At 41.2% G+C, this 14,808-nt stretch overlaps 1 protein-coding gene across 1 annotated transcript in view; it reads right to left on the minus strand.

Annotated features, from left to right (window-relative positions):
• Nucleotides 1-14,808, minus strand: part of LOC126234283 (protein yellow-like) — a 71,472-nt gene that overhangs the window by 9,091 nt on the left and 47,573 nt on the right. The window contains exon 4 of the mRNA XM_049942969.1: nucleotides 27-235. Within this exon, the coding sequence (XP_049798926.1) occupies nucleotides 27-235 (209 nt within the window). The remainder of the gene's footprint in view (nucleotides 1-26; nucleotides 236-14,808) is intronic.

Genomic DNA, 14,808 nt, shown 5'->3' on the forward strand with positions numbered 1-14,808 from the left:
AGGTGTTAGGTGTGCTGGTGACTTACGGCGTCCCTGGTGACCAAGTTGTAGAACATGACACCGCGGCGGTCCATGGCCGAGGCGGAGGCGTGCGCGTCTTTGAGTCCGCGCGGCTCCTCCAGCAGGTGGAACTCATCGTCGCTGGTCTTGGCCGCCGTCTCGTTGCGCAGGATGGACGACAGCACCGCGAACTCGCGGAAGCTCGACATCGGGTGGAAGAACAGTGTGCGGTCTCCTGCGCACAGACGAGGTGGAAGACGTGACACTGCGATTCACATGTAATCTAGTTTTTCTTGCATATGGATATGATGAAGTAACACCTCACAAGTATAAAAATATACATAGAGAGAAATTCTTGTTCTACTGGTGTTGTGCATGTTGCCATGATAAATTGTGTGAAGTTGAAATGGTATTTTTGATTTGCATTTGAAATTTAATAAGAGGGTCGTCCACAAAATAAGTTCCGTTTGGTTCTATAAAACAAACGTGTACAGACACAGATAAAAAAATTTATTTTACAAAAATCTACAACTGAAACTTCCTGGCAGATTAAAACTGTGTGCCGGAGTGAGACTCGAACTCGGGACCTTTGCCTTTCGCAGGAAAGTGCTCTACCGACTGAGCTACCCAAGCACGACTCAAGCCCTGTCCTCACAGCCGTACTTCCGCCAGGCTGTGAGGAAGTGGTGTGAGTCGTGCTTGGGTAGCTCAGTTGCCGGCGTGGTAGCTCAGCGTGTTCGGTCAGAGGGTTAGCTGCCCTCTGTAATAAAAAAAAAAAAAACTGAGTTAATCGATCAACAACGAACTTACACGGATGTCTTGCGACGTCCGCCCGAGCAGGTACAATGAACCAAAGCGAACAATATGAGATTTTTTTTTTTAGAAAAAAAGGCAAAGGTCCCGAGTTCGAGTCTCTGTCCAGTACACAGTTTTAATCTGCCAGGAAGTTTCATATCAGCGCACACTCCGCTGCAGAGTGAAAATATCATTCTGGAATCTTCAACTGTTAAACTACTTTTCTACATAGCTTCCGAAATTTTGTAGGCACTTGTCATGACGTGACACAAGTTTTTGTATGCCTTCTTCATAGAAGTTTGCTGCCTGTGTATTCAACCATGTGGTTTTTCAGTAACAATTTCATGAATTAGTGATCGTGAGATTTGTGGAACTTCCATAGCAAGGGCACTAAGTGTAAACTCACCGTTGCTCTTCAATTGTGTTCTAGGGGACTGATGACTTCAGAAGTTAAGTCCCATAGTGCTCAGAGCCATTTTTCAATTGTGTGAACCATTTCATCAGTAACCACAGAAGGGCGTCCACTTCGTTCTTCATCGAGCACTTGATCACATCCTTCATTGAACAGTCTGACCCATGTTCTAACCACTGAATCACTCATAGCATTTTGTCCGTAAACCTCGCAGATTTGCCAATGAATTTCCTTTTGGTTTAACTTTCTTTGCGTTTATAAAACGAATCACAGATCTGATTTCACACGCGGCTGCATTTACAATTACGGCTGACATTATAAAGAAGCACTACAAAGAACACGTCGGCAGCAGTGATCTGGAAATGGCGTACATGTCTTCTCCTTGAGTCAGAATAACTGCCGCGCATGCTCGGAACTGCTATCGTAGCTCTGCCGCGGATAGAAATACGAGGGCTATCCACAAAGTACATTACGTTTTCGTTTGTGTCCATTAGGGGCGGGGCTAGTGCGGCCATCTTGGTTCATGGCATTCCGCCGCTCAGTTGGCATCCTGCCATGCTAGTGAGAGGTTCGTGCTGTACTCCGTTGAGTTACTGTGACAGTTTGAAATGTCAGCGTTAATTGAAAATGCCGCGAAGTGTGAAGTGCATGCTGTAATAAGGTTTCTGACTGAAAAAAACTGTACACCGATAGAAATCTATCGGCAGCTTTGTGAAGTGTATGGGGACAACATAATCACTGAAGGTGGAGTGCGTCAGTGGGTCATAAAATTTAAAAATGGCCGAACTAATGTTCACGACGAAGAGCGAAGTGTAAGACCCAGCATAGTGACTGCCGAACTTGTCGAAAAAGTCGATGCCGCGGTCCGTGAAAACCGTAATTTCACAATAACGGAACTCTCTATGAGTTTTCCACAAATTTCACAAAGTTTGTTGCACGAAATCATTACCGAAAAGCTTGGTTACCACAAGTTTTGTGCAAGATGGATACCAAAAATCTTGACAGAGATTCACAAAAATCAGCGAATGGCTGCAGCGTTAACGTTTTTGGACGTTTACGAGAAATATGGCGACTCATTACTCGATCGCATCGTTACTGGTGACGAAACATGGGTTAAGCATGTGAACTGCGAGACAAAATTGCAGTCAATGTCGGCAAGGAAGGTGATGGCGACTGTCTTTTGAGACAGAAAAGGTGTGATTTTTGTGGATTTCCTGGAAAGAGGCACTACAATAAACTCTCAAAGGTATTGCCAAACTCTGCACAACCTCTGAAGAGCAATACAAAACAAGCGCAAGGGGAAAGTTGGGCTCAAAGATCTTGCTGCTTCACGACAACGCCCGGGCCCACACGGCAAATGCCACTCGTGAAGTTCTCGAATCTTTTAAGTGGGAGTTGTTTCCTCATCCGCCGTACAGTCCCGACCTGGCACCGAGCGACTTCCACTTATTCCCAGCAATGAAGAAGTGGTTGGCTATGCAGCGTTTTGATGACGACGCACAGCTTCAAGAAGAGGTAACCACGTGGTTGAAGGCGCAGGCGGCCGAATTTTACGACGAAGGAATTTCCAAGCTCCTCCATCGCTACGATAAGCGCCTTAATTTAAATGGCAACTATGTAGAAAAGTAGTATTTAAGTGTGGCTTTCATCTGTATATAATTTAAAAAATTCCAATACTTTATTGATTTTTAATTCCAAAACGTAATGTACTTTGTGGATAGCCCTCATAGAAACGGAACTTACTTTGTGGATGACACTCGTATTATGCCCAGACAGCCATATGAGCTACCAAATGATTAGCTATGCGTATTTCTTTTCGAGGATTAACATCATAAAATAAGGTAAGGGTAATGCAGGATTAGATTTAAAATGAACAAGAAAATAAGAATACAGGTAAGCTAGTATGACAACACAGTGAATGCTTTATCGTAGCCAACATAGACGCAAAGCTAACACCCATTACCTGAGTTAGTATGCTTCCACACATGATAAAGAGTTTGAAAGAATGTGCGGTAAGATGAAAGAAATTATTCAGGTCGATGAAAATTTAATTATGATGAGGGACTGGTTTTCGGTCGTAGAAAGGGAAAGTGAACGATAAATGGGAGATCAAGGACTGGGGGAAATGAATCAAAAGGGAAGCCTCCTGGAATAATTTTATGCAGACGCAATTTGATAACACTTGGTTTAAGATTTGTAAACATGGTTGTATACCTGGAAGAGACTTGGACATACTGGAAGATTTAAGACAGATTGTGAAATAAGACAGAGATTTTAAACTGCGAAACATTTCCAGGAGCAGACTTGACTCTGACCGTAATTTATTGATTGCTAACTTGCTCGGAATAGTTCCGTTCTTCGAAACGAATATTAAAGAAGGGCTTTGGCATACCATCACTTTTTAGGGTTCCACTTCTCAGTCGGAAAAAGTGAACCCTTGTATTTTAATCGTACAAGCCCATTTGCATAAGATTTCGAATATCATTTGGATCGCTCATTTTTCATAACAATTCGAAGCCAATTTGCATCGCTTAAATAATTGTTCTCCCCCCATTAACCATGGACCTTGCCATTGGTGGGGAGGCTTGCGTGCCTCAACGATACAGATAGCCGTACCGTAGGTGCAACCACAACGGAAGGGTATCTGTTGAGAGGCCAGACAGGTGGTTCCTGAAGAGGGGCAGCAGCCTTTTCAGTAGTCGCAGGGGCAACAGTCTGGATGATTGACTGATCTGGCCTTGTAACACTAACCAAAATGGCCTTGCTGTTCTGGTTCTGCGAATGGCTGAAAGCAAGGGGAAACTACAGCCGTAATTTTTCCCGAGGGCATGTAGCTTTACTGTATGATTAAATGATGATGGCGTCCTCTTGGGTAAAATATTCTGGAGGTAAAATAGTCCCCCATTCGGATTTCCGGGCGGGGACTACTCAAGAGGACGTCGTTATCAGGAGAAAGAAAACTGGCGTTCTACGGATCGGAGCGTGGAATGTCAGATCCCTTAATCGGGCAGATAGGTTAGAAAATTTAAAAAGGGAAACGGGTAGGTTAAAGTTAGATATAGTGGGAATTAGTGAAGTTTGGTGGCAGGACGAACAAGACTTCTGCTCAGGTGAATACAGGGTTATAAATACAAAATCAAATAGGGCTAATGCAGGAGTAGGTTTAATAATGAATAAAAAAGTAGGTGTACGGGTAAGCTACTACAAACAGCATAGTGAACGCATTATTGTGGCCAAGATAGACACGAAGTCCACGCCTACTACAGTAGTACAAGTTTATACGCCAACTAGCTCTGCAGATGACGAAGAAATTGATGAAATGTATGATGAGATAAAAGAAATTATTCAGGTAGTGAAGGGAGACGAAAATTTAATAGTCATGGGTGACTGGAATTCGTCAGTAGGAAAAGGAAGAGAAGGAAACATAGTAGGTGAATATGGATTGGGGGGAAGAAATGAAAGAGGAAGCCGCCTTGTAGAATTTTGCACAGAGCATAACTTAATCATAGCTAACACTTGGTTCAAGAATCATAAAAGGAGGTTGTATACCTGGAAGAATCCTGGAGATACTAAAAGGTATCAGATAGATTATATAATGGTAAGACAGAGATTTAGGAACCAGGTTTTAAATTGTAAGACATTTCCAGGGGCAGATGTGGACTTTGACCACAATCTATTAGTTATGAACTGTAGATTAAAGCTGAAGAAACTGCAAAAAGGTGGGAATTTAAGGAGATGGGACCTGGATAAACTGAAAGAACCAGAGGTTGTACAGAGTTTCAGGGAGAGCATAAGGGAACAATTGACAGGAATGGGGGAAAGAAATACAGTAGAAGAACAATGGCTAGCTTTGAGGGATGAAATAGTGAAGGCAGCAGAGGATCAAATAGGCAAAAAGACGAGGGCTAGTAGAAACTCTTGGGTAACAGAAGAAATATTGAATTTAATTGATGAAAGGAGAAAATATAAAAACGCAGTAAATGAAGCAGGCAAAAAGGAATACAAACGTCTCAAAAATGATGTCGACAGGAAGTGCAAAATGGCTAAGCAGGGATGGCTAGAGGACAAATGTAAGGATGTAGAGGCTTATCTCACTAGGGGTAAGATTGATACTGCCTACAGGAAAATTAAAGAGACCTTTGGAGAAAGGAGAACCACTTGCATGAATATCAAGAGCTCAGATGGAAACCCAGTTCTAAGCAAAGAAAGGAAAGCAGAAAGGTGGAAGGAGTATGTAGAGGGCCTATACAAGGGCGATGTACTTGAGGACAATATTATGGAAATGGAAGAGGATGTAGATGAAGATGAAATGGGAGATATGATATTGCGTGAAGAGTTTGACAGAGCACTGAAAGACCTGAGTCGAAACAAGGCCCCCGGAGTAGACAACATTCCATTGGAACTACTGACGGCCTTGGGAGAGCCAGTCCTGACAAAACTCTACCATCTGGCGAGCAAGATGTATGAGGCAGGCGAAATACCCTCAGACTTCAAGAAGAATATAATAATGCCAATCCCAGAGAAAGCAGGTGTTGACAGATGTGAAAATTACCGAACAGTCAGTTTAATAAGCCACAGCTGCAAAATACTAACGTGAATTCTTTACAGACGAAGGGAAAAACTGATAGAAGCCGCCGACCTCGGGGAAGATCAGTTTGGGTTCCGTAGAAGTGTTGGAACACGTGAGGCAATACTGACCCTACGACTTATCTTAGAAGAAAGTATAAGGAAGGGCAAACCTATGTTTCTAGCATTTGTAGACTCAGAGAAAGCTTTTGTCAATGTTGACTGGAATACTCTCTTTCAAATTCTGAAGGTGGCAGGGGTAAAATACAGAGATTGAAAGGCTATTTACAATTTGTACAGAAACCAGATGGCAGTTATAAGAGTAGAGGGGTATGAAAGGGAAGCAGTGGTTGGGAAGGGAGTGAGACAGTGTTGTAGCCTTTCCCCGATGTTATTCAATCTGTATATTGATCAAGCAATAAAGGAAACAAAAGAAAAGTTCGGAGTAGGTATTAAAATCCATGGAGAAGAAATAAAAACTTTGAGGTTCGCCGATGACATTATAATTCTGTCAGAGACAGCAAAGGACTTGGAAGAGCAGTTGAATGGAATGGACAGTGTCCTGAAAGGAGGGTATAAGATGAACATCAACAAAAGCAAAACGAGGATAATGGAATGTAGTCGAATTAAATCGGGTGACGCTGAGGGAATTAGATTAGGAAATGAGACACTTAAAGTAGTAAAGGAGTTTTGATATTTGGAGAGCAAAATAACTGTTGATGGTCGAAGTAGAGAGGATATAAAATGTAGACTGGCAATGGCAAGGAAAGCGTTTCTTAAGAAGAGAAATTTGTTAACATCGAGTACAGATTTAAGCGTCAGGAAGTCGTTTCTGGAAGTATTTGTATGGAGTGTAGCCATGTATGGAAGTGAAACGTGGACGATGAATAGTTTAGAGAAGAAGAGAATAGAAGCTTTCGAAATGTGGTGCTACAGAAGAGTGCTGAAAATTAGATGGGTTGATTACGTAACTAATGATGAGGTATTGAATAGAATTGGGGAGAAGAGGAGCTTGTGGCACAGCTTTACTAGAAGAAGGGATCGGTTGGTAGGACATGTTCTTAGACATCGAGGGATCACCAATTTAGTATTGGAGGGCAGCGTGGAGGGTAAAAATCGTAGAGGGAGACCAAGAGATGAATACACTAAGCAGATTCAGAAGGATGTAGGCTGCAGTAGGTACTGGGAGATGAAGAAGCTTGCACAGGATAGAGTAGCATGGAGAGCTGCATCAAACCAGTCTCAGGACTGAAGACCACAACAACAACAATTAATTGTTAAGTCATTAGGTGGAACCCACATATGTAATGTTGTCTTTGAGGTCTCCAGCGTGATTTTCAACATCTTCGCGGAAAAATGTTGGCTAAATTATGTCCATCGACTGGTAGGAACATGTATCGTCGATTCCTTTAATTACACTTAGAACTTTTCATTTACAAACAATTGAATAACAAAAGAAGCACATAAAATATACAGTATTTTACACTGCTAGAAACCTGTAAAAACTCTTGTGATACTGTCAACTCGCTGTACTGTTCTTTACCGTAACGGCATCTAATTACTTCGTACCGTAATTATTGTAATACGCAATGTAAAATTAACTGACAATATAAACAAAGTGTTTAGCTACTGGATTATAGCTGTTTGAGCCTTTTACTCTGATCTGTTTTTATTTGACAACTATTATCCTCAGCAAGGCGGTTACACCACACAGTGTAATTTTGTCACTAAATTCGTTTTCCCCAGCCAAGAAGTCAAATACATATAAAACCTGTCGAAAGAAGCGGACCAATTCAGTTAACTTTTTAATACACAAAGCGAAATCAGTAAATTCGTATATCCTAGCCAAGTAAATTCAATGTTTGTATTTTTAAAGTTAAGATTGTGGAGCTTAATTCTGTCGCTGACGTAATGTTGCGGAGAAACTTCTGTCACTGAGGTTAAAAAAAAAAAAAAAAAAAAAAAAAAAACGAACACTTACATCTGTTCGATCTTTGGTGTACTACGAAACTAACAGCGTCATCTATTGCCTCTTTGGTGTACTACGCCGTGTGGTCATATTTCTTAGATAAACATCCGAACTACTGAGGTGAGCAGACTCCAAAAATTTAGAATTACGTTATCCTTTTTTTTCGTGGCCCATTTTGCTAAAACAAAGCCTATATGTTGCCCCAAGTTACGCTCAAGATACCTATGAAAGCCCCTTGAAATTAGTGTAGTAGTTTTGGAGATGAACATATTTATAGACATACAGACAGGACGGTCTTACTGTGTTATTGTTAGTACAGACCAACTCCAGAGACGCTTAGAAGAAATTTCAGAAGTGTAGGACGTTTCGTAGATCGCATCTGGATGCGTTAACAGATCCAGAAGGCGTCGGGAGTTTCAAAAAAAGAATTGAGCAACCATTGATTGAAACAGGGGAAAAAAATATGATAGAAGACGGATGGGCAACTTTCAGGGAAAAAATAGTGAAGGGTGCAGAGGATCAAATAGGCAAAAAGACAAGACCCAGTCGAAGTCCTAAGGTAAAACACGAGATGTATAATTTAACTGACGAAAGGAGGAGATATAAAAATGCAGGAAATGAATCGACAAAAACGAAATAAAAACTCCTGGAAACTGTAACTGACTTTTGCATTGTAAAACGGCGAAGTGGAAAGGGCTGGAGGAGAAATGTAACGCTGTAGGGGCATCTGTGACTATGGGAAAGATATGTAAGACCTACGCAGGAACTTAGACTTAGAGAAAGCTTTTGACAACGTTAACTGGAATACTCTCTTTCAAATTCTGAAGGTAGCAGGGGTAAAATACAGGGAGCGAAAGGCTATTTACAATTTGTACAGAAACCAGATGGCAGTTATAAGAGTCGAGGGGCATGAAAGGGAAGCAGTGGTTGGGAAGGGAGTAAGACAGGGTTGTAGCCTCTCCCCGATGTTATTCAATCTGTATATTGAGCAAGCAGTAAAGGAAACAAAAGAAAAATTTGGAGTTGGTATTAAAATCCATGGAGAAGAAATAAGAACTTTGAGGTTCGCCGATGACATTGTAATTCTGTCAGAGACAGCAAAGGACTTGGAAGAGCAGTTGAACGAAATGGACAGTGTCTTGATAGGAGGATATAAGATGAACATCAACAAAAGCAAAACGAGGATAATGGAATGTAGTCAAATTAAATCAGGTGATGCTGAGGGGATTAGATTAGGAAATGAGACACTTAAAGTAGTAAAGGAGTTTTCTATTTAGGAAGCAAAATAACTGATGATGGTCGAAGTAGAGAGGATATAAAATGTAGACTGGCAATGGCAAGGAAATCGTTTCTGAAGAAGAGAAATTTGTTAACATTGAGTATAGATTTAAGTGTCAGGAAGTCGTTTCTGAAAGTATTTGTATGGAGTGTAGCCATGTATGGAAGTGAAACATGGACGATAACCAGTTTGGACAAGAAGAGAATAGAAGCTTTCGAAATGTGGTGCTACAGAAGAATGCTGAAGATAAGGTGGGTAGATCATGTAACTAATGAGGAGGTATTGAATAGGATTGGGGAGAAGAGAAGTTTGTGGCACAACTTGACTAGAAGAAGGGATCGGTTGGTAGGACATGTTTTGAGGCATGAAGGGATCACAAATTTAGCATTGGAGGGCAGCGTGGAGGGTAAAAATCGTAGAGGGAGACCAAGAGATGAATACACTAAGCAGATTCAGAAGGATGTAGGTTGCAGTAGGTACTGGGAGATGAAGAAGCTTGCACAGGATAGAGTAGCATGGAGAGCTGCATCAAACCAGTCTCAGGACTGAAGACCACAACAACAACAACAACGCGGGAACTGAATTGGCCTTTTGAGGAAACGGAAGAGTTGGTTGAATATCAAGATCTCTGATTGTAAGCCAGTAATAAGTAAACAAAGTAAGGCTCAAAGCTGAAAGGAGTAAAAAGAAAAGCTGTACATGGAAAACAAACTTGAAAGCATATTATATTATTTTATAAAGAAGGAATTGGACAAGATGGAAGATATGTTAATACGAGAAGAGTTTGACATATGTCGAACCAAGGTCTCTGAAGTAGACGATTTTCCCTCAGAATTATTAGGGTCCTTGGAAAACTTAGCGTGATAGACAGGTAAAATAGCCTCAGACTTCAAGAGGAATGTAGTCTAATAATTCCAGTCCCAAAGAAGTCGTGTTTATCGTCCATGTTTCACTTACATATGCTGCTACACTCCAGCCCTCCTAACGCTTCAATTTATATTTGATGATAATAATTTTTTCAGAAATTATTTTCTTGCTATTGCCAGTTTGCATACCCAATCGACCCAACCTCGTCCAGTGACAATTACTCGTAATTTGCTTCCCAAACGGCGAAAAGGATCTATTAATTTTAGGGTCTCAGTTCATAATCTAGTACCCTCGGCAGCGCCTAAGTTATCTTCTATGTTCTTTTACCCTCTCTGTCAGAATTACAATGTCATCGGCAAATCTTAAAGATTTCATTTCCTCTTCGTGAACTTTAATTCACTTTCCAAATTTCTCCTTGGTTTCCTTCACATTTTTAATATTTCCACACGTGTTTTTACATTTATCCAGACAGACCTTATCGAGGTTGGCTTCTACCAGTTTTTCTATTCTTATGTAAATAATTCGTTTCAGTATTTTGAAACCATGACGTATCAAACTAAGAGCATGGTGATATTTGCACTTCTCCGAACCTGTTTTCTGTTATATTGGGATTATTACATTCTTTGTAAGTCTGAGGGTCTCAGACGTCTTGCTCAGTAGGTGGAAACGTTTTGTCATGGTTTACTCTTCTAAGAGTCTCAATGATTCTGAGGCAATGTTGGTGCTCCAGCTGAACTAATTAGTAGTTTCCGCGAAAGGTCATTTATTTTTTCTAGAGATGAAGTATCTTCTTCTTCGTGTCACATATTAGGCATATTAGGTGCTACATCTCTTGTATGGTGTGGATTGATTTGTTCTTCCAGTGCATTTATAATTGAGATCCTTTACCGGGAATCTTCCGGCACCCATGCAATCTACACTTTCCTTTAATTTTCTCCTGTTTTCCTTTATTTTTTGGTTTAGGTTACATGTTCTCAAAACTTTTTTATGTCCTTTTCTCTTTTCCGATCTTCCCTTGAACATCCTTCCACTCTTCTTAGAAATCTCGTTTTTTAAGCCTGTATTGTACTTTCTTGACGTCTTGTTGCTCATACTTCTTTTCCAGAAGTACTGCTTTTGTGTTATAAAACTTCAGGTGTGTTTTTTCCTGGCTTTATTCTGCAAACTTTTAACGATAATATCAAACTGCTGAAGTACTTCAGGGAAAAAATAACTTTTCGGGTTCTAAAATGTGATGAGAAATCATTTATGCAACAGGATCAAAAGGGTATCCAGTAGTTATATATATGGCACTCGCCGATCGAATTGGCGCGTTACTTAGTTTTTTGTGGTCTTTAGAATACTTTAAGAAAAGTAACTGGATGGTCTCTTTAAAACGGACACGGCTGATTCTCTATCTATCCTAGAACATGCTCTGTCTCTAGTATCCAAGTTGTCCACAGGGGGTTCAATTCATAACTTTCCTTGTATTTTTATGATGCACCAGAAATGAATCATTCTCTAATACTTTGTCGACAATAGAGTCCCACAGCATCACTAGAGAGCCTCTGTAAAGCTTGGAAGTGATACAGAGGAGTCAGTTACGGCGTGAAGCCCTAACTTTGTGCGACAATTGGAAGATCACTGCCTGAGAAGGACAAGAGTCCCACTTCGTGTTCTTGTGCTGTACAGTGTTTTAAATTGTTACAGCTGACTACATCAAGTCACATCGATAATTTTTAGTAAAGCTTGGTAACTGTACTGGGTGTGTCCAATGTCGTAGTACAGGCTGTCCATAATCAAAGTACCAGTTCCTAAACGGTGTAGAAAGAGAACCACTGATTAGAATGACATCAAATATGATCAGCATCTTATTGACACAGCGGGAAACATCACGGAATAAAAAAAAATTAGGGAAAATTTGACCAATAACTGGCGCTGTAAGCGTCAGAAGCACAACAAGAGACGGGCAGTCCACGACTTGTAACGCCGGAAATGCATATCCTCCTATTTCTATCTATTGTACTATGAATTTTTTCCTTATTTTTTTACCTGAAGATATGACATTTCTGTGTCTTTATATATTGTAATTGTTTTACTATATATATATATATATATATATATGTCTAATTGGTTTGTTTTGTAAATATTATTTGTATTTTATGCTGGGTCTGGCCTAGGGAAAACTATGCTATCGAACGATTACATCTATAGATCGTGTGGCGAACCAAAGTGTTTAGGATCTTTGGTAGTGTTAACTCTGCCTCGTGGAGCACGGGCAGAGCAGAGTCTGGCTGGAGTGTGGCGGTGGAGCAGGTGTGTTGTGTGACGTTCCCGCGAGTATCCGCGCTTTCGGGGTTTGGCAGCATGGAATTGCGCTCGACTTGCTATGATAGTTTCTGACACGGTGTCGCGGACGGGAAGCATTAGCTGGCGCACATCAAGAGCCCGTTTCGCCTGGTGACCGTGTCGAGAAGAAGGCGCGCCAACATCCAGCTTCTGCAACAGCGACGGCCGACAATGAGTGACTGTCGCCACCTCCCCGATCGACGACTGCAAACCTTCAATCAGCCGACTAGGAAGACTGGAAGCACGTAAAGTTTTAGAACTGTATGGCAGACCTCAGCTTTTCAAACTGGTCAATTTGTGTCACCAAATTACAGCAACTTAGCATGAACCGTTGTTGCTCATTGCCCCAATTGCATTACCAAGCAGGGTCCCTTCCTTTTCCGGAATGAACCCGAGTGTCGTTGAAATTCAAACGCCAGCATTAAAGTAATATCATTCCATTTCACTGCTTTAATTTCATAGTTCAGTTAAAGTATTCATAGCTGGCTACAATATTTAGATTACACAAGCACAAATTAAGGGTGCGAGTTTTGTTTCCATATTTTAGCTTACCTGTGACTGCAGCTCAGCTTGGTACGTACTAAATGTTACTATTGTTAATTGTTCAGAATCATTTAATTCAGGTTCAAAGTTAAATCTCTTATTTCTAAATTGCGTAGATTCAAGTAACTTTTTAAATGATTGTTGAGGTAGCCCAAGACTAACCTTATTTTATTGAATTTCGTTGTGCTTCAGAAACAAAGTTCATTATTAATTTCAGTCACTAAATTAACTTTCAATTTTCCGGTTTTATTAATTCTTTTGCTAAATTAAATGAGAGTGTAGCGAAATTTATTACTTCTGGCAAACATTCAGTTTTCACACAACACGTGTCAACCTTCAGTTGCCACGCTTTTAGTGCTAATTATATGTGCAATAACCTTTCTTTTTCAGTTATTATAGTAGTTGTCCATAGGACTGGCGACCGTAATTTTCCCCAAATCTCAAATATCCAATTAACTACAATTAATTGTTAACGTAACGATCGCACATTTACGTGCTTTATTAATTTTACCTTTTTCTCAAAATTAATTTCCACCGATTTCATTTGCTTTTTTCCTTTCATTTAGATGTAACCCCTTCCTCCCTCTTTACTGACAGATTAACTTCGGTGACGATTGCTTTTCCCAAATTTCCATTAGGTACACTTGTTATCAGGAGAAAGAAAACTGGCATTCTACGGATCGGAGCATGGAATGTCAGATCCCTTAATCGGGCAGGTAGGTTAGAAAATTTAAAAAGGGAAATGGATAGGTTTTTGTGGCACAACTTGACTAGAAGAATGGATCGGTTGGTAGGACATATTCTGAGGCATCAAGGGATGACCAGTTTAGTATTGGAAGGCAGCGTGGAGGGTAAAAATCGTAGAGGGAGACCAAGAGATGAATACACTAAGCGGATTCAGAAGTATGTAGGTTGCAGTAGGTACTGGGAGATGAAGGAGCTTGCACAGGAGAGATTAGCATGGAGAGCTGCATCAAACCAGTCTCAGAACTGAAGACCACAACAACAACACACGCGGTTTAATTTTTCACTGTCATTACGTTCGATAAGTGAGGGGGAGGTTACAGACTGTTCTTCAGTTTGTGCCCAAGACTCTGGTAAACCTCGTTTACAAGAACGATGACTGCGCCAGTTGTCCTGCAGAAGTTCCAGATGGGAGCAGATATGATCAGTGAACAAGTCAACAGGGTAAACAGAAGATTTACTTATCTTGATTTTCTCCAATTGTACAAAGACTCATTGCAAATATTCAGCAAGAAACAGAGTCCAGCTATTGCATCAGCAAAAACGATGAGGCGCACTAAACAAAGCACGAATGATGGCGTCTTAGTGAAGAGGCTCCAGGTGTATGTGGTGTCGGCTGGCTGCCGCCGGCCGTCCTATATGCAGCGGCAGAGGGTGCCGGTGTCCGTAATCCAGCGCTGCTGGAGGCGTGGCTCAGCGGGCAGGCTCCATTGGGTCCACTGAATCCGCTGTTCGCGTCTAATGGAAACTTGCAATTCTGCTGCCAACTTGGCGACGCCCTTGGGGTGGTACTGGTACATGATACAACATGGACACCGAAGAGTATGAAAAAAGGCGTTGGTCTGATGTCTGCTAACGCTCTGGAGATAATGATTACAAAGTTCGAAAAGACAGGTTCTTTTGATGTGCAACGTGGCAGAGGGAGGAAAGCAGTTGATCTGACGTCTGGCGAAGATGTGGCCACGGAATTGCAGGAGGGGTTGAGCAGTGGTCTGCAAACATGCAGGGGACAGAGTTGCACAAATGTTGGATATGCCTGCAAGTGCGGTGCATAAAATCCTAAGAAGCATCCTGCATTGTTATCCACACAAAATCACCCATGTTCAGGAGTTGCTTCCTGCTGACCTACCAACACGACAAACGTTCGCTCTGTAATTTCTTGCTCGCAAGGAAGTGGCCAATAAATGGCCATGGAGCTTTCTGTGGAGAGACAAAGTCCGTTTCCATCTCGAAGGACATGTCAGTACGCAGAGTTGCAGAATCTGGGCAACGGAAAATCCGCATGCACATCAACTGGTACCACTT

Source organism: Schistocerca nitens, chromosome 2 (assembly GCF_023898315.1).
Source record: "Schistocerca nitens isolate TAMUIC-IGC-003100 chromosome 2, iqSchNite1.1, whole genome shotgun sequence".
NCBI lineage: Eukaryota > Metazoa > Arthropoda > Insecta > Orthoptera > Acrididae > Schistocerca > Schistocerca nitens.